The 20259-nt window shown below is 35.5% G+C and overlaps 1 protein-coding gene across 1 annotated transcript in view; it reads left to right on the top strand.

Moving 5' to 3' along the window:
- Positions 1-20259, top strand: part of LOC141483611 (methyltransferase-like protein 22) — a 137496-nt gene that overhangs the window by 25968 nt on the left and 91269 nt on the right. Inside the window, exons 3-4 of the mRNA XM_074178378.1 lie at positions 845-961; positions 17782-17967. Of these exons, the coding sequence (XP_074034479.1) occupies positions 845-961; positions 17782-17967 (303 nt within the window). The remainder of the gene's footprint in view (positions 1-844; positions 962-17781; positions 17968-20259) is intronic.

A 20259-nucleotide genomic window follows, 5' to 3' on the forward strand; every position in this document is an offset into this window, starting at 1 on the left:
TCGTTTTTCAGATTTTGATGTCATTGCGAATGAAATTAAGCTTCTTCAAAATCCATTTGATTCTGACATTGGAACCCTGGCTCCGGAAGTCCAAATGGAAGTTATTGATTTACAGTGCAGTGATATGCTTAAGAACAAATATCAAAATTCTGTTGGAATTTTATAAGAGTCTTCCACTGGAACAATTTAATAATTTGCTCGTGGGTTGTTTTCTGTTTTTTGTACTACTTACTTGTGTGAGAAAACGTTTTCCAAGATGAAGCACACAAAGAATGTTTACAGATCTCAATTAACCGATGAGCATCTTTAGTCTCTTTTGATAATTGGTACAAGTAAAATTGATCCACAACTACAAAGTATTGTCGGTGGAAAATCACAATTAAATAAATCTCATTAGTGTTTTTGTTTTACTGTGATTCATTTCAATTATTTGTTAGTTATCAATATGCTTAAACTTAGATACTTAAGTTAAGTTTTCTTTGTCAATTACTGCATAATATAAACCACTCTTCAGTGGTTTATATTATGCAGTAATTTTTAGGGGTGAACTTTTCTATTTGCCTCTTATTACACTTCAGCATATTCTCTATTGATTTAGCTTTGTTCATTATGCAGTGTGCAAATAGAACGGCATTATTTGTAATCTTTTCATCATTTCTGCTGAAAGGAGACCCAAACATGCAAAAGATTTGCTACTTGGTGAAGAAACAATCAAATCATCAAAACTGTTTCTCAGCAGTTTTTTGGAAAAAAGTACCATAATTCATCTCAAATAATTTTAAAAGAACCAATATACGTATGGTGAATGGAAAAAAGCTACAGAATAACTTATTTTCATTTGCAGATGTCGTATCCAAATTCAATTTTATACTTCCTGAATACGGCGTGACAGTGGACGCAGATGGCGATCTCGATGTTCGTCGCAGAAATGCCGAACCACCGAAATCTTCCATAGAAATAGGTGAGGTTATGCAGAAACGTTTTTCATATTATCATTTCCCACAGGCAGAGATTGAAGAATGCCACCGAGCATGAATTTTAAGATAAGCGGAGATTTATCGGAGCAGCAGTAATGTCTGGGCCGTTATCTTTTAGTTCTTCCTTGAAATCATGAAAAATGAGAATCAAAACTTACTAGGTTTTTATAATACTTGTATTTTTAATTGACGTTACTGCATGCCTAGAAGGGCATTTTCAAACGAATACAAAAAACTGAAATAATTAACAATTTACACCCTTATATGCATTCCTATACAATTACCTGAATTTTGTTCACCTGGGACAAAATGGGTAGGCTACTCTGAAAACCGGCGAGGAATAGTCCGGTCAATTTAGTCCTGAAAACAGTAATGAAATAACGAAAATTGCGACAGAGCTAAATTTGGTGAAGACCTTTATTTTACCATAAAAAATTAAAATTTGAAAGTCCTAATCTGTCCTATGAGCGCTTCAAAAGTTATTCGTCAAAGGTCAAAGGTCAAAATTTAAGGGAAGTTTTTCTCGAAAACCGTAAGTTTTATTAAAAAAATACCTCAGACCAAAGTTGTAGATTTCCTGAGATATCGCAATTGTAAAAGTCACTTTCTATATAATATACACACGTTTCCACACCACCTGTGAGGTAGTGTACTCGGTGCGTTGACTGCTAACGTGGTTTCCCCAGTAGGCCTATTCCACGAATCGTTATTACATACTTTTTTAGTCACAATACTTATTTAACTGCATGAAGATTATTCGGGTTGATAATGTTTATGCAGTGTAATTGTCAGTTTGATTTCTTTTGATACTTCAATCTGATTCATACTCGTCATAGTTAACTTCAACAATCATGTCTTTTGTGAATTCTTCTTTGTCTTCTTCCTCTTCCTCTTCCTCTTTTTGCCGGATGTTCATAAATTGTTCAAATGATGATGTATCAGTTGTCTCTTCATCAGCATCACATGAATCATCCTCTGTTGTACTCAACTCAAGATTTGAACAAGAGTGATCTTGGCAATTGGTACACGCAGGTGAACAGCCGCATTTGGCACTACAACCTTTCTTGCAATTGCAAAAATTGTGTTAAGGAGTTTTTCAGGAGCAGGAAGAGCAACCCCAGTCTTCAGGATTAAGTTAATTTCCTTGCCCTGTCTGAACTTGATAATATACCCGATACAAGTGTTGAATAGCAGAGGCCGATGTTGGAGGAAGACTAGATAGTTGTACTTGCTTCTTGTTTCGGGTATTTTTGACAAAGGTTAAATATTTGTATCAATGCAATTTACTTTTTTTGGAGCTCCATGAATAGCAAGAAGAAATCGAATTCCTTTCGTAATAATTGTCTGAGGTGGAGATTCAATGTCCGTAATCACTTTTTTTTTTCAAATAATTTAAAAACTGAATTTTTGCCCTTTCTGTACATTGCCGACATAGTATCACAACCGGTTATCGCATTTAAAAATGAAATATAGTTTTGGCATTTTGGATAGGCTGATAAACTGATAGGCTGAAGAATTTCTCTTCGCTGTTGAGCCTTTCCAGGTTTCAGAAAGTAAATAATTTTATCAATTGGAGTCCTTGCGGTAAGTAGAACCAACAAATCAATATTTTCACCCACTACAATTTGTTTGTTGCATTAAATTTTTCTATAACTGTTTCTGAATATACTATATAGTATATACATATAAGAGACACAAACAGGCATTTTTACTTGCTTATGTACCTGAATGTGTATATACGTGGCTAATGTGTGCATATTACATAGAACGTGACTTTTAAAATTGCGATATATCAGGACCATTTTTGTAGAGAATTTTGAGATTTACAACTTAGGTCTAATGTATTTTTTTGATAAAACTTACGGTTTTTCAGAAAAACTCAAAAACCTGAAATTTTTACTTTTGACCCCGAATAACTTTTGAAGCGCTCATGGGACAGATTGGGACTTTATTTTTATAGTAAAATAAAGGTCTTCATCAAATTTAGCTCTGTCGCAATTTTCGTTAATTCAATATTGTATAATGACCGGACTATAAACCAGGTTGATTTGGTCATTTACAAGGTTACATCTGCAACGCTTATGTTTATGAATTCCTAAAGATTACAAATAATTGAGTTGCCAACCCTTTTCGTATCGATCGTTTAGATTCGGGAACTTGTGGTTGCATTCCTAGTTTGAAAGACCTTTCATATCCATCATACCGTTTTGAGAAATTTCGGCCACACTGCCCCGCATAAACACTATTACACTCCGGACACTTTAGCTCATAAACTCCAGATTTCTCCATCTTGTCCACTTTGTGATTGGCATTTGAAAGGAAATTAGATAACGTGGCATGTGGCCTGAATGTCAATACCACATTTTTTTTTTCTGAAAAATCCCCCACTTGTCTCTGTATCTGTATAATTTTTCAATTTCCCTATCTAGATCGTTAACAGACAAAGGTAATGAGAATGCTCTGTGTAAAATGAATTTGTCTGCTAATTTATGACTGTCGGGATGGAATGTATCACTTAGGATTGATACTTCTGTAGAACTCAGTTTTCTGAATACATCGAACTCACATTTATCATGATTATATGTTTGTTTGAAGGTGGTTGACAATGTTTTATGGTGACTTTCTTTGGTTCGGACTTCCATTGTCTAATATGATATAAAGTGATTTGAAATCCATGAAAAAATCAATAAAATAAAAAGAATAGATTATCTGTGATGTCTAAGTAATTATTCTGTTCCAATACTTCTGTTTCGAGTGTAAACTGTATGTTCCTATGAAGATTCTTCATAAATGTCATAAATTGGTTCAGCTGTCGTGTAATACATCTGCGTAATACAGGCGAGGATGTCGTCTACACACCTGTACAAAAATGTTTTTTACCCAGGTCGGAATTGATTGTAGTGGTTTCTAAGCTGTTCGTGAATATGTCTGCTAAAAGTGGACTAAGGGGTGAGTCCATTGGTAAACCTGAATACTGTTTATAAAATTTGTTATTGAACTCTGAGTAATTCCGATTTAGGCATACATCGAAAGCTGTTGAAATTTCAAGAGACCCATGATAACATACGGTGTAGTGACTTGGTGGACAAGAACAAGGCAATCGGGTACGGCTAGGCTATTAGGCGGCATACAAAGGCTGGCGTGCCTAAGTGTCGCGGGAGCCATGAGAACAACCCCAACTGCAGCACTTGAGGTCTTACCAATGCACATCTACATACAAAGAGAAGCTCGACTGGTGATACACAGGCTAACGCAGGATAACCCGGCGAACTTCTCACCGCCTCAAAATTGTATAATGTTTGAAAGTTCTATAAGTAAAAATTTGTAGAAAACCAATATAAGCAAATACATTCTCTACGAAAAAATACATATACATTGTACCTGTAATTGTTTTATAATTTGTTTCATTATTTCTAAAACAAAAACAAATTCAAATGTTGTCAAACTACAACATTCGTTATATTTTTGAATATTGACCAAGAAGTGTTTAGAAACATTTTCCATTCTACAAACTAATGAGCGTAATTATCAGGTGCTTGGACCAATTGTGGCAATTCTACATTTACACACACATAACATAATCCAGTTGATTCACCGCTGTATTTTAACGCCTTACAATATTGATACATTATTGTCATTTACCCGATTTTTACAAATTTGTCTGACACACCAATACGACTATTGTCATCTTCTGTGTCTCATCAGTATGGTTAGTAACGTAGCTTGTCGCAAACTTGCTAGATTTCTACGACTTATATCACCCTCAGAAGTGTAAATTGGAAAAGTTCTTGCGTACCAACTACTAAAATACTTTACTAACTATACTAGAAAAATGGTGAATAGCAGTACTTTCACGAAGTTAACAAGAAAATGAATGATGTGTTTGTTCGTTGTCAAATATTAATTGCGCATTTCTTCTTTGAAAGATATATTGTTTACTGAAGTTATTCCTGCATATGCTGTTGGCGAAAAGACTGCCGGAATCGATTTTCAATTATTGAAACACACTTGCAGGCCGGTTTCAGGCTGTTTTGCCACTCGTCAGTGCAAGGTAATGTCTATCATCAACATGAAGTCGATGATTTTCCATAATTGAAAATCGAATTCTTTTCAGAGTATCATTCTTCGAACTAGGCAACAGCGAAAGATAAACATGTTTGTCATCGCAACATCTGCTTGTGAACGAGGTAACCAACCGCATATCCGAATTTTTCCAATTCCTCGTATAAGGAAAAAAACTCCACAAATTGATGGGGCATACTTGGAGACTGGCTGTAGGTCAAATTATCTAAAAGAACAATTCACTCAGGCCAGTCTTAAATTACCTACACTGTAGGTTAACGGATGGACACCAAAAACCAGCATATGCAGGAATAACTTCAGTGAAAAATCCTGCACTGACACCTGTCGGGTATAATCCAACGCCCTTCGTGGTATTCACCAGGGGAGTAGTTTTAGGATATTCTTTGCTGACTGGTTTAAAACAAAGCATTGAAATTATTTGGGAGAACACCGAAAGCACAAGTGTACTCTTATGAAATTATATTTCCAATATTTCGCTAATGGTTACTGTCATCATCAGGGAGCTACGCGATGATGATTTGGATTGAAATTTGGAAAAATGATAAAACTATTAATACTCACGATATCAATGAGATAGGTGTCAAATTGTTGGAATATAAAATGTTGAAAAAACTGTTTTCGAAGTTGTAAAACACAGAAAATGTTGAATAAATACTTGATTCGTGGAGCAGGGTCGGATCTCTTCTGTTGACCAGTGCCGGTTGCTGCTGACGCAATTTTCGATACATTTCGTTGATTTTCTCACAATAGGACTGCTGTCATGTTTTGGCCTGATTCCAGGAAGTTATAATGAATCACAATGGTCTTTTTTTGTGGGTTTTTGCTTTTGAAATGTGCCTTTCTGGGTCATCGGTGTCCAACCACTGTACTGAACGTCTTCTGTTGTCGTAGAGGATCCACTCTCCATTACACGTGACGATCCGATCCGAAAAAAGATCGTTTTGGTTGCAAAAAAGCAAAGAAGAACATACCTCGAAACGTGACAATTTATGTCGATCGTTCAAGACGTGGAGAACCCACTTTTCGAGCTTTTCAACTCTTCCTATATGCTTTAAACCACCAAAAATCGTATGAGAACTGACGCCTAGTCCTTCCGTCATCCGAGTGATGGGTCAGTCTCCATTAGGATTACTGTAGGTCGACAACTTCGGGACTCAACTTGGAGGCCAAAATTTCTGGAACGAAATTTCGCAAACCAACGTCAAACATTGCGTTCGTTAACACTATCATTTCCAAGAGGCAAAAAGCTAAAAATTGAAAAAAAAAATAACAGCACTAGTGTATTTGTATAGAATACAAAATTCTCTATCGATCAGTATATACTACGACAGAGTAGAATGAATATTCATTGATATATGGAGCTACAAGAACACATGATACTTGGACAGACAAAACTTTTTTTGAAACAACCTAATAAATTTCTCCTGCATGATTCCTTGGGGGATTTCAGACTAGTCTGGTGCAGAGTTCTGAATACAGAGTTTTTTGTTTCATGATTTCAAACCTGAATGACACGCAAGTTTTCACCATAGATAAGACCTTAGTACCATTCAATGTCAAATTGTGGAGACGACTTTGAGTGTTATTCCTCGCAAATCTACTGCACTCCATTTTGAGATACAGTGGATTTCTACCAGAACTTGGTACCATTGAACTGGATTCTAGATCCAGATTAGGGAAGTGAGTATATTTAGAAGTGGCAGCTTCTCCAAATAGGTGTCCTCATTTCAAATAATAAGAATATTGTCACTTGTGATTCCTCGAAGGACTTCAAAAAATTAATCACTATTTTCAAATCCGTATCAGAGAAAAATTAACACCTCGAACAGTTTATGGAATCTTATGTTCCGCGATTATCAGAAGATATTGAATCTATCAGAAACTCATTCAATGAAAAAACATCATTTATGTAGGAATACACTGAAAGCAATTTCTACTCATAATTAAGGTTATACATACCTACTCAAAATAACTATTATCTTTAGATCATGTAAAGATTGATCTAGATTAAGTGCACACAATTAGTAACTTTGTTATTAATGGAGATATCGTTTGAATTGGGAAACTACCAGTATTTTCAAGTACAGAAGACAAAAAAATTGAATAACGCATTTTTTAATTTTCGAGTGAAATGCCCCTTTTTCTATTATATATTTATACTGTATGTAGAAAATGGCATTTGGATTGCAAAAGCCTATAGTAATTTCAAAAACAAATTGTGGAGAATGACTCAAAACAATGTGTTTACAATGGAATAATATAATTGATTGAATTTCCTCTGAATAACCAGAGTGGATTTGCTTGAGAGACAAAATTCTCCTGGTTTCTATTACCCCCTTAACTTCTTTAGCAAATATGAAAATTGATGTTTTTTCTCACACTGGTGTCAAGAATACACTTTTTCTGGAGCCAAAAAATGTGGTTTGCTATAAGCTGCTCTTGTATGATTGTATGATCATCGGGTTTAACTAAATCAACGATATTTTATGGTTCAATGCAGACAATTCCTAAAAAACACAAATTCGATTATTAGATTACTGATTATTGATTACTGATTATAACTGATACCTCATCAGTTATCACTCTAACACTACCCCACCAAAATGTATGTTCTACACTTTTTTTCAACAATATCTAATTATTTCAGATTGCGGAATTATCCAATAAATCAACTAAGAGGGTTCTACCATTTATATGTAAGGAATAGCAATAAATCTAATACTATTGTTTTCTCGCTTAGAGAAATGGACTACAGCATATCAGTTAGAGCTAATACTAAATCTATTGTGCAGAAAAAATCAGTCAAATTCTTAGGGTTGAACATTGACTCCCAATTATCCTGGAATGATCATATTGACCCTATTTCTATAAAATTATCCAATCATTGTTTCCTCATTTGGAATCTCAGAAATTCTGTCCCCATAAATATTTTATTAAGCTACTACTATGCCTATGTTTACTCAAGTCTAAATTATTGCTTAGTCTGCTACGGTAACAGCAGCAAATTGAATGATCTGTTGATTGCTCAAAAAAAGATACTAAGAATCATGTGTTTTAATAAATATGGTGATTTTTGTAAGCAGTTATTTACTGGTTTACAAATTTTAACCGTGATATCCATATATATTTTAAATTGTGTCACTTACATTAAGAATCATTACCATGAGTTTCAGCAAAGGGATACTATCCGTATAGCTGCTGGTTATACTCTCAGGCAAAATTATAATCTGATAGTTCCTGTACACAAATTAACATCTGTATCAAACGGACGTCATGTTATGTCTATAAAAATATTTAATAAACTTCCACCATTCATTAAGAAAATTTCAAATTCCATTAATTTCAAAAATAGCGTTAAAAATATTCTCTACGAAAATGGCTTTTATTCACTTGATGAATATTTTCAAACTGATCTGGCTGCTTGACATCACGATTGTTTGCTTGTTAATATTCTATTTTTTGTACTATGTTTTTTTTTCTAATTGTTTTATATAATTGTCTCCTACATCTACTATTGATTTAATTTTTTGTATGTATGTTCCATATTTTATCACTTGATATCTTTCAACTCCAATCTTTACTGTGTATATGACGATTTCCATGCTTGTAAAAAAGTCTCAGGAAAAATAAAGTATTGTATTGTATTGTATCCTCCATCCAGAAAAACAGTACAAAATGCATCGAAATAAATCATACACGTTTTTCGAAATTATATTTCTCGCTGACAGTTTGTAATTTGTGACATTTTACAACTTTCGAGTAATTCGTTATTCTGTATGGCCAGTGTCCCATTCACAATTGCAATAATGCAAATTGCAGGATGTACAACAACGACGCAGAAAATGGGTATCACGAATATTGCAATTTTTTAATGCAAAATTGCCAATCCAGGATACGTTCGTACATGAAACAATTGTTAGGACTTCTTTTGTACTGATCTGACCACATATGAATTGAGTTGCAAATGAGTTTTACAATCCAACTGGTTACTGAACTTGATTTTATTGATTAATTGATTGATGTTTATTGTTTGAGAATAAAATTCTTGTTACAAACACAATGTCATAAATAAATATTAATATAAAAATGAAGTATAAGATGTGAAATATAAATGTATAAAATGTGAAAGATTAAAATAAAATATAAATTATTTATACATACAAATTTGGGGGTTACATGGCAAGAAGTAGAACAACGAATAAAAATATGTTTTTCACACACAGTACAATCGCAATTTCAACACATTCTAAATTACAGGGCATCGGCAAAATATTCTTGTAGGTCATAATATAGGCCTTATCACCTAAAAGTTTTGTACGTCTCTTTCTGAATATGATAAAAGGAGTCTCTTTGATTTCATTGGGAAGTTTATTGTATATTATGATTCCATTATTTATCATCAAGTTTTGAAACAAACATGGTTTTGGAATTGGTAGATTCACTTCATTTGACCGCCTTGTGTGGTATGTGGCTGTAGCTGTAGATTCATAGTCATCCCAATTTTTATGTATAATTGATACGGTTTCCAATTATATATTTAAATAACCGTAAGGACCCTATGCTCTCGAAAAATGGGTTTACATGAATCCCGCCATTTCGCTTTACATAAGTACCTTATAGCCCTTTTCTGCAAGACAAAATCCGATTGCATAAGTTATTTACTGCAAACACCCTAAAAAGGTATACCATACCTTAGATGATAGTCTATTAAGGCATAGTACCCTACTTTCGCTGCAGCAAACCCCAGTTCTTTTGAGATGTTTCTCAGTGCGAAACATCCTAATGCCAATTTTTTGTTGATGTGTGCAATATGCTGAGAAATTTCCATCCTAATAAATTCCCAAAAATTTTAAAGTGGAATGCTAATATATTTGTTTTGCTGGTATTCATTGATCAAAGATTCGAGTCAAACCAATTTTTCACTTTTTTCATGTCTTGGCACTTTTTGTTATGCAATCTGTTTTTGTCCTTGTCATGCCACTAATGTGATGTCGTCAACAAATTAGGTAAAGCTTCCTGTAATCGATATGTTGGGTAAACCATTAATATATAACAGAAACATTATAGGACCTAGTACAGAGCTTTGAGGTACTCCACAATTTATCTCTCCAATGCCCGAGTTAGATGACGTTCTTACAAATTTTCACATATAGTCAGTGGGCATACTTGAAGACTGGCCATAAATCAAATCATCTAAAAGAACAATTCGTTCAGGCCAGTCTCAACTCCCTACACTGTAGGTTAATGGACTGACACATATCTATTCAAGATGGCTGACAAGCAACATTGTAGTCCTGAATGTTCCTCAGAAACACAAAATTATGGTTTGATATGTTGTAATAGTAAACCAATGAATATGTATTACGTTTGTATAGTGTGTTGGTGTCTTTCATAAAAGTTGTGCGGGAAAATCCAAATCACTAAGGCAGTTAGGCAGTCATAAAGTGATATGTAGGGAATGTGACACAGACCTTGACTCAAGTGAGGTGGATAATCCTTGGACGCTAATCGTGGATGAATTGAAAGAGGAGTGTAATAAAAAATCTCATCACATAAATAAACTGAAGGAAGAACATTATATTTTACTTGAAGAATCTTTGAAAATGGAGTGAGATTTACTGGACACAATAAACGTAAAAAATCAGATTATTTCAACATTGAAACATGAGATAAAAACTATAAGTGATGAAAAACATGGATGTGAAGAAGCACCAGTTTTTGTTGAGATGGACACCCAAACCCAGGAAACATGTAAAAAAGTTCATTGATGATTGAACGCAGAAGAGAAAGAAGGAAAAGCTAATATGAAAACAAAAACCAGAATAGAGAAGAGGAATCTTAGAAGAAATACCAAAAACAAATCAAAACGGGACACGACTGAATAAACAATCGACTATTCGTACGGATTCATCCCATAAGTGGAAACGATCGAAGAAAAGAAAAAACAATATAGTAAATGAAACTTTGCTGGAAACTAACTTAGCCACTGAACTCTCGAGTGCATCTAAGCCAGATGTTACTGATGCTTTCAGGACCAGAGCCACGGAAATATCAAATTTGCCAGAAGATCAAGATGCAGTGCACGATAGAATAACGAATTCATCTGCTGGATGTCCACAAAGTATTATCCTAATTTTGGGAGATGAGTATGCTATAAACTATCATAAAGTTCTCAATAGTATGGCCAATTCTGAACAAAAATACAAAATATTCTCAATTATCAAATCTAATACAGAGCTTGCGCACCTCACAGAGAGATGTTATGAAAATGCATTTGACAATGGCAAGCAAGATCATTTGATTGTAATGTTTAACACAAACAATATCAGTAACTCAAAATTACTGAATCAAGCAATGAGAAATTTGCTGCCTCTGGGCAACACTACTGATGTCATTATTGTCGCACAAATCAATAATCCGTCAGACACAATTATAATCAACAATATGAAAGGTACAGAAAAAAGCTAAGAAACATATCCATCTCATCACTTGTTGATCCAATGCTCAAAGGCAGCAAATTCAAAAATGCTCATGATGCACTGTTTGGAACCTTTGGTGTAGTAACGAATATTACTGGAGTTTTTTCCCAACACCAAATCGATATTTTTAACACATCGACACGTGATCATCTTCAAAGAGGAAGATTAAAACTAGAAACTAATGCAGGTAAACCATACAGGTGTACCAACCTAAATTAATTTTACTCAATATATGTTTATATAAAACCATTTTCAGCGATATAAAAATTAATTTCACAATATTGCCTATACAAATTTATTTTTGCAATGTGTCCTTATGTAGTAATCAGTACTACTGGATTTGTACCGCCCCCGACGGCCGGTTTTTTGATTTGACCTCTGCCATATTTCTTTATTACCAGTTGTGACCACTATAACAAAATATGAAGGTGGCAGAGTCTTTAAAAAAATATTGCTTGGTCTGTACCGCCCCCGACGGCAGGTTTTTTGATTTCACCTCTGCCATATTTCTTTATTTCCAGTTGTGACCACTATAACAAAATATGAAGGTGGCAGATCTTTAATAAAAATATTGCTGGATCTGTACCGCCCCCGACGGCCGGTTTTTCATTTCACCTCTGCCATATTTCTTTATTTCCAGTTGTGAACACTTCAACAAAATATGAAAGTGGCAGAGTCTCTAATAAAAATATTGCTTAATCTGTACCGCCTCCGACGGCCGGTTTTTTTATTTCACTTCCGCCATATCTCTTTATTTCCAGTTGTAACCACTATAACAAAATATGAAGGTGGCAGAGTCTCTAAAAAAATATTTCTGGATCTGTACCGCCCCCGACGGCCGGTTTTTTGATTTCACTTCTGCCATATTTCTTTATTTCCAGTTGTGACCACTTTAACAAAATATGAAGGTGGCAGAGTCTCTAATATAAATATTGCTTGATCTGTACCGCCCCCGACGGCCGGTTTTTCATTTCACCTCTGCCATATTTCTTTATTTCCAGTTGTGACTACTATAACAAAATATGAAGGTGGCAGAGTCTCTAATAAAAATATTGCAGGATCTGTACCTTCCCCGACGGCCGCTTTTTTGATTTCACCTCTGACATATTTATTTATTTCCATTTTTTAACACTGTACCAAAACATGAAGATGGAAGAGTCTCTAATAACAATATTGCTGGATCTGTACCGCCTACGACGGCCGGTTTTTTGATTTCATCTCTGTCATATTTCTTTATTTCCATTTCTCAACACTATACCAAAATATGAAGGTGGCAGAGTCTCTAATAAAAATATTGCAGGATCTGTACCTCCCCCGACGGCCGGTTTTTCATTTCACCTCTGCCATATTTCTTTATTTCCAGTTGTGACGACTATAACAAAATGTGAAGGTGGCAGAGTCTCTTATAAAAATATTGCTTCATCTGTACCGCTCCCGACGGCCGGTTTTTTGATTTCACCTCTGCCAATTTTCTTTATTTCCAGTTGTGACCGCTATAACAGAATGTGAAGGTGGCAGAGTCTCTAATAAAAATATTGCTTCATCTGTACCGCCCTCGACGGCCGGTTTTTTGATTTCACCTCTGTCATATTTCTTCATTTCCAGTTGTGACTACTATAACAAAATATGAAGGTGGCAGAGTCTCTAATAATAATATTGCTGGATCTGTACCGCCCCCGACGGCCGGTTTTTTGATTTCACCTCTGCCATATTTCTTTATTTCCAGTTGTGACCGCTATAACAGAATGTGAAGGTGGCAGAGTCTCTAATAAAAATATTGCTTCATCTGTACCGCCCTCGACGGCCGGTTTTTTGATTTCACCTCTGTCATATTTCTTTATTTCCAGTTGTGACTACTATAACAAAATATGAAGGTGGCAGAGTCTCTAATAATAATATTGCTGGATCTGTACCGCCCCCGACGGCCGGTTTTTTGATTTCACCTCTGCCATATTTCTTTATTTCCAGTTGTGACCACTATAACAGAATATGAAGGTGGCAGAGTCTCTGATGAAAATATTGCTGGATCTGTACCGCCCCCGACGGCCGGTTTTTAGATTTCACTTCGACCGTATTTCTTTATTTCCAGTTGTGACCACTATAACAAAATATGAAGGTGGCAGAGACTCTAATAAAAATATTGGTGGATTTGTACGGCCTCCGACGGCCGGTTTTTTGATTTCGTCACCGCTATATTTCTTCGTTTCTTTTCGTTAACACTATAACAAAATATAAAGGTGGCAGGGTGTCTGATTAAAATGTTGACAGAGGTATACCGCCCCCTGCTCAAATTTTAATTTAGTTTCCACTATTTTCTATAATTTCCGTCATTTCAAATATTCATGATGCCTTCAAAATACATTTTGCACTGTCTCGGGAAAGATCTTAGAAAATACGAAATATTGCTGAACTTTATTGCCAAAGTAACGGAGGTTAAGATTCCGAGCTAATAATGGTGTGAGTGTTGTTGAGTTTGGAATTAACTAAGTCCAGTGGATTCGTAGAGGGACTTTTTGGCCATATTAATACAACGTCATTCTTAGTAAACTCTCTTGCAAAGTTGCTAGCAGTATATACTAATTATCTGTCCGAGGCATCTGGTTTTACAATGGATAGGATAGAATTTTTTCTGTTTGTTTAGACAGAGTTTTCCCCAAGCCTTCTATTGCCTCATTCTAATAAAGATGTGTCATATAATACTACGTTTCATGAAAAATTGAAACGATCCAGTCACATTATAAAAAGGATTCACAAATCTGCTAGAAATTGCTCTGCCTCTGTCCTTTGCGAAATTATAGATGAATGTTTACATACAAACTATCCAACAAGCTGGGAAAACTTGTTAACTTTTCCTTATACTTTGTTCTCCATCCCACATGCCAAGGATTACCGTAGATCTTCTCTCACATCTCTTATAGAGAAAAACATCAAACTTCTTAATTCCAAGACTAATGTCATTCCATCTCAGATCGATAAAAGGAAATATAACCAAAACGTTTCTAAGCTTGTTTTGAGTAAAATAGCTGATGGTGACATTAGGTCAGTTATCAGAATCTTGAGCTCAAGTGCACATCTCGACATCACCAGGTGAACGACATATTAAAACGAGCTATGGTGGTAGCGGATGTTCTTGCAATTCTGGAACCCTTAGGTACCAGTCGAGATGATGGTAAACGACCAGATGGTATGTCTCTTATAAAATGAAAATACGGTAAACCTATCCCATCTAGCCGAAAGTTCGAAGTCTGCTGGAACCGTAGCATTGTCTGGTGAAAAATTGAAACGAAAAAAATACCAAAATCTTGGTAACAACTATCTGTTCCATCCAGTAGCGATTGAAACGTTTGGTGTTTATGGCCCGGAGTCTTTGTTATTTCTTCATGAACTCGGAAGGAGAATAGGCCAAGCAACGAAAGATCACCGTTCTACCTCTTTTTTGATAGAAAGAATCAGCATTGCTATTCAACGTGATAATGTTGCTTCGGTCCTTGGAATTATTCCTCCTTCACATAATTTTGTTGATATCATGCACTACCTTTATTTCAGTACGGAACAAAAATCTCTTCGAAACAGGCCGAGCTATGTGGATATTCATCAGTCTCCTATCAAGGTTAATTCGCAAGTGATTGATCCACCTTCTTCTTTTCCAGTGCGGTCAATTAACGTAGCTCATTCTTGGACCCCCAAATAGGAATTGCAGTCCTCGTGGTTCTGGTTCCCTCTCAGTGGAAGAGCTTCATGAAGCAAGAGCCGAATCGATCCCTCTACGAAACCCTTCATCACTTGGAAGGGTCGACTGCAACTTGAGAAATGGTTCTTATGCAGATTCTGTGAAACATGTTCTTCCTTACGAATCAGTAGAGAGTTGTCCTGAAAATTTGGAGAAAAAAATTGGATTAGATAATTTGGGAAACACTTGCTACGTGAATAGCATTTTACAAGTGTTGTTCATGACGAAGAATTCCAAGAACGATGTTTTAATGATGAACGAGAACGAGAATGTTATTCACCAAACTCAAAACCTGTTCATGCAGCTGCAGTTTCGTAAGAATGTATCATCTTTCCCTTCAACCGATTTTCTGGAGTCCTTGAAGTCCTCTAGATACTCGTTAGGACAGCAAGAGGATTGTTCCGAATTCTTGGGGTTCTAGTTGAATACTCTTCGTGAGCAGGAAAATAGCAGAATCAATACTCCTGACCGCTCTGGACTGGATGATTCCGTAGAGTCTATTTCGTCTTGTATTTGAAAATCTTTTCCCGAAAAAATCCTCAATTGTTTACTTTGCAGTAAATGTTCAAGAGGTAGCAAAAACGTATGTGAATTTCTGGAACTTCAACTAGCGTTTCCTAATGTGACTAATAACCAGTCCGTGCTTATTGTTAAATCATCTGAAAATGGAACTTTTAACAGGTGATGGTCGACTGTATTGCCAAACATGCGCCAAACTAGCTGACTGTTATAAGAAAACAAGTATATCTGAGGCACCAGTCAATCTAATAATAACACTGATGACCTTCAAATATGACTCAACCTCGGGCGGAAGCACCAAAATGTTACGAAGGTTCGAAGTAGATGAACACAATCTAGCGGACCACTATTATAATCTTCAAGCAGTCATTGTTCACTGTGGTTTTGGCGTTGAATTTGGTCATTATTACGCCTTGATCAAAGACGAAACGGCGAAGTATTGAATTCATTGGAGTCTCTGGAGACACCCTACATTTTTTTTATGAGAGAGAGGACATTGGCAGATCAAGATCTTCAGATGATGTAGTGTTGCAGGTTTTTGTGGGTTTTCCTGCAGCTAGAAAAGGAAATGCGCCACTGGAATCAATGAAGTCGCCCCGGTGTGCCAATTCATTTTTGTTGTTATTTCATAATTTCACGATTTGTATTTTGGAAGTGTTTTAAATATATTTGACAGCTAAAAAAATTAAAGCACTATTTAGCAAATCGTCGAAACTCTAAAAAACAAGTGGCAAGTTTTCTTCATGGACTTGTTCGATTGATGACCTATTTATTTTGAATAAATTCATAATGGATATAGGATAACGAAAATAACTTTTGTCTCAAAGTTCTTTATTTATTACGATCGGTTTCGGTTTGTTAAACTTTTTTCCAGTCTTCAGTTTACTTGAAGGTACAGATATAGACAATAAACCTGACAATGACATAAGTCATAGAATTCAGTTTGAAATATATTATTCCATGCTGAAACAAGCATTTGACGTTTAGGAGTAGGCAGAAATTGTAAATATGTTGTCCAACGGCGCCTTCAGCCAAGCTAGCGTAGAGATTCACAACATATAGAAACCTTCAATCAATCGGAAAAACGGCCAACTTCCAATAAACCGGCGAAGCGGAGATAGGGAAAGAGGATAGATGAAAGCATTTAGAATCCGGGTTGAACCGCGTCTTGTGTTTCTAGTAGTTCGGAGTTTCGGCTTCGACTTTGAAGTCATTTTCAAGAAGCTATCACTATACTGAGGTCTGAATCTATACATATATATCCTTGGAAACGTCATGAGTATGTTGTTTTAAAAATATGTTCTACATGAAACCCTATAGCCAATTCCAAATATTGATCTAATGATTCTCTCTTGACAGATGAATACTCTTTAAACATAATCAGTTGCCCCATAGTATTTATTACATTGTAGAATATTCCGAAATAAATTAGAGTATATTAAACTCAAACGGTTGTGAGGTATTGAAGATATTTTTAAGTTCTAGTGGCGACTAACTGTTCACTTTTCCGAAATTGAATTTATATTCGTTTTCCAGCCCATATTCAAATCCAAATATAATCCCAAAAACGTAGCACTCACAAAAAACTGATCACGTTATTATTAATTTCAGCATGAGAATCATTCATTATATTAATTTTTTTTACATATTCATTCAGAGCTATTAAGAATCTGAGATTTTCGGGCACACCATTTACTAAATTCTTCAGCTAATATATTCAATTTGATATGGAGTTCCTCAGAAAAATTTGCATCAATAAACGATGTAGTGTCATTTGCGTGAAGTGTGATATTTTCATTATTTAAATGTAAGAGGACCGAGGGTTGAGCCCTGGGAACTCCTGTATTAATATCGTATGTAATTGATTGGTCATTTTTTATGTTTACATATGTTCTCCTATGTTTAGATGAAAACCATTCAAATATTCTATATTCAATGATAAAAACTTATGGCGATAATGCTCGGTATGAAGACTTTCTTTTTTTCTTTTCAGAACACATGAAAAGTACTGCCCTTGATATGGTAGGTCTGCAGCTTTGGCGGGGGGCTCTTCTCCTTGCTGATTGGCTGATAGATAATCATAAAGTCATACCAAAAAATTCATTGGTGTTAGAGCTGGGTTCTGGCGTAGGATTAACCAGTATTGTAGCATCTACGTTTTTTCCAGTATTATGTACAGGTGGGTAACTGTTTCTGGCACTAATAATTAAATATATGTGAATTTTCAATGAGGGTATCGTCTTAGTGAAGCGATTCATATTGTTTTCGAAATAGATGATTTTCGAGTAAAAATAATGTATGGGTAGAGAGAGGTTGAAAGTTCAAATTACTTTAATTCGACCTGACCATATTGAACCATATAGAATAATAGATTTGATTTTCGTTTATTCTCCTCCTACCAAATATTCGAAAATTATTTCTATCAATCGAAAATGACAAAATGTCTTGCACCAGTAATTGTTATTTTTTTCAAAAACTACACTTCGCGATTTTATATCCACAAACTTTATTTGAAAAATATATCACAAAAGCTGGTGTGCTAGCAAAATATGCTGTGATATATTTTTCAAATGAAGTTTGTGGATGAGGTAGTTGTGATGAGGTATAGTTTTTGAAATTACCATGGATCTTCATCAAGTAACAGCCGAATCAATCAGAAAAAAAAGTAACTGTTATATTAGGCTGTTTCAAAAGTTTTGCCCGTTTACATGTTAAGTGTTATTGTAGCTCCATATCTCAATAAATTATTCTTTCGTGCACTACAGAAAAATCGTTGAGGCGCTTCAAGAGCGGTGCCTCTGCGGAAGGAGCGATTCATTTTGGATTTGAAACGAGGGAGATTCAATTCGTTTGGACAAACGTTCTCAGAGAGTTTATTCCACATATACACAGTTCTCCAGATGAAAGAGTTCTTAAACAGTGAAATTAGAGGTGTACTGAGTTGAACCTCAAAACGATGAGCAGCCACAGTCCGTCGCGTATTTCTGATATGTGTCGCTCTTGGTGGAATCAAATGTGCCAAATCACAGATTATCTGATAGCTGGTGAATTTATTTTGTACTTTTTACATTGATGCTGTTAATTTTTTCCAAATTTCAATTTTTTCCTTTTTTCAGCTTGTTATTTATTATATGATGTCTGAATTGAAGGGGTTATATTTTTTAGGAGTGATTAATTTTTGGGAAAGAAAGTTTTTGGCTTTCTACTACTCCATCTTGATAGAGTAGTAGAAAGAAAAAGAAGGATGAGGGAGTCTTCCAAAGAAAGGAAGGAAGACTCCCTTATCCTTCTTTTTTTGTATCAAGATGGAGTAGTAGAAAGCCAAAAACTTTCTTTCCCAAAAATATATGATGTCATTAAGCGATTTCCTTTCAATTTTTCTCTACGGATTCAAAGCTTCCAAAACAGCCTGAATAATTACCCGGCGTTTGGGTGATTTTAGCCTCGAAGATGAGCCCTGAAGTGCTCGACCTACAATAATCCAGCATGAGGATTTGATGACCCTGGTGAAGACTGTCTCATCACAAACAGTGCGTTGGATTACGAAAAATCTGGTTGTCAGCTCCCATGTGGTGTTTAATGGTTTGAAACTTATTGGAAATATCAAAAAGCTCTAAAAGTGGATGCCCCACGATTTGAATACTCGACAGAAATTTTCACATTTCGAGATATGTTCTTCTCTGTTTTTCCGCATCCAAAATAATTCTTTTTTGGATTAGATCGTCACATATGATGACATAACAGGAGATGTTCAGGACAGTGGTTGGACACCGTCACTCTGGAAGTGCCTTTGAGAAGGCATTTCTCAAAGGCGAAAACCTATAAAAAAAGACTGCGTATGGATGTCAGCAACTGGTATGTGTTACTTTCTGTAACCGGGCTGAACTATCACAGCAGAGTCATATAGTAAGGAAATTATCAAAATGTACTGAGAACTGCGTCAGCAGCAACTGGCACCAGTCAACAGAAGAGGTCCGTTTCTGCTTCATGACAATATCCGTCCGCATGTTTTACAAATCACCATCCGAAATTTAAACGAACTGAGCGTCGAAATTCTGCCTCACCCACCATCCTCTTCATACCTATCGCCAACCGACGACTAACTTACCAAGCACTTTAACTTTCTTATTGGTAGAATTCCGAGCACCTGATTTTTATGCTGACGAAATTAATCGTCTTGTGTTACGTTGGCCAGAAAAGCACTGATTCAAATGTCGCTTCTTTCGATTAAACTGAATGAGTATTCAGTGTAATATTACAGTTCAAAGTAGACTCATGAAAACTGACAAAACTTTTAAAATAACCTAATACAAATTGGGCTTCGACGAAGGGTAACTGGACTTATTTCTTAAAGTGCAGCAATTTGAAATTTTAAGTAATTGATAACAGAAATTTTGAAGTTGCGTTCATTATCCTTTAAGCAGGAACTGCAAATTGCAGAAGTCACAGTAGTTAAAAAATATCACTGGAC

This window comes from Leptinotarsa decemlineata, unplaced genomic scaffold (genome assembly GCF_025532065.1).
Source record: "Leptinotarsa decemlineata unplaced genomic scaffold, Ldec_3_MD MMD2_tig00003736_RagTag_RagTag, whole genome shotgun sequence".
Lineage (NCBI taxonomy): Eukaryota > Metazoa > Arthropoda > Insecta > Coleoptera > Chrysomelidae > Leptinotarsa > Leptinotarsa decemlineata.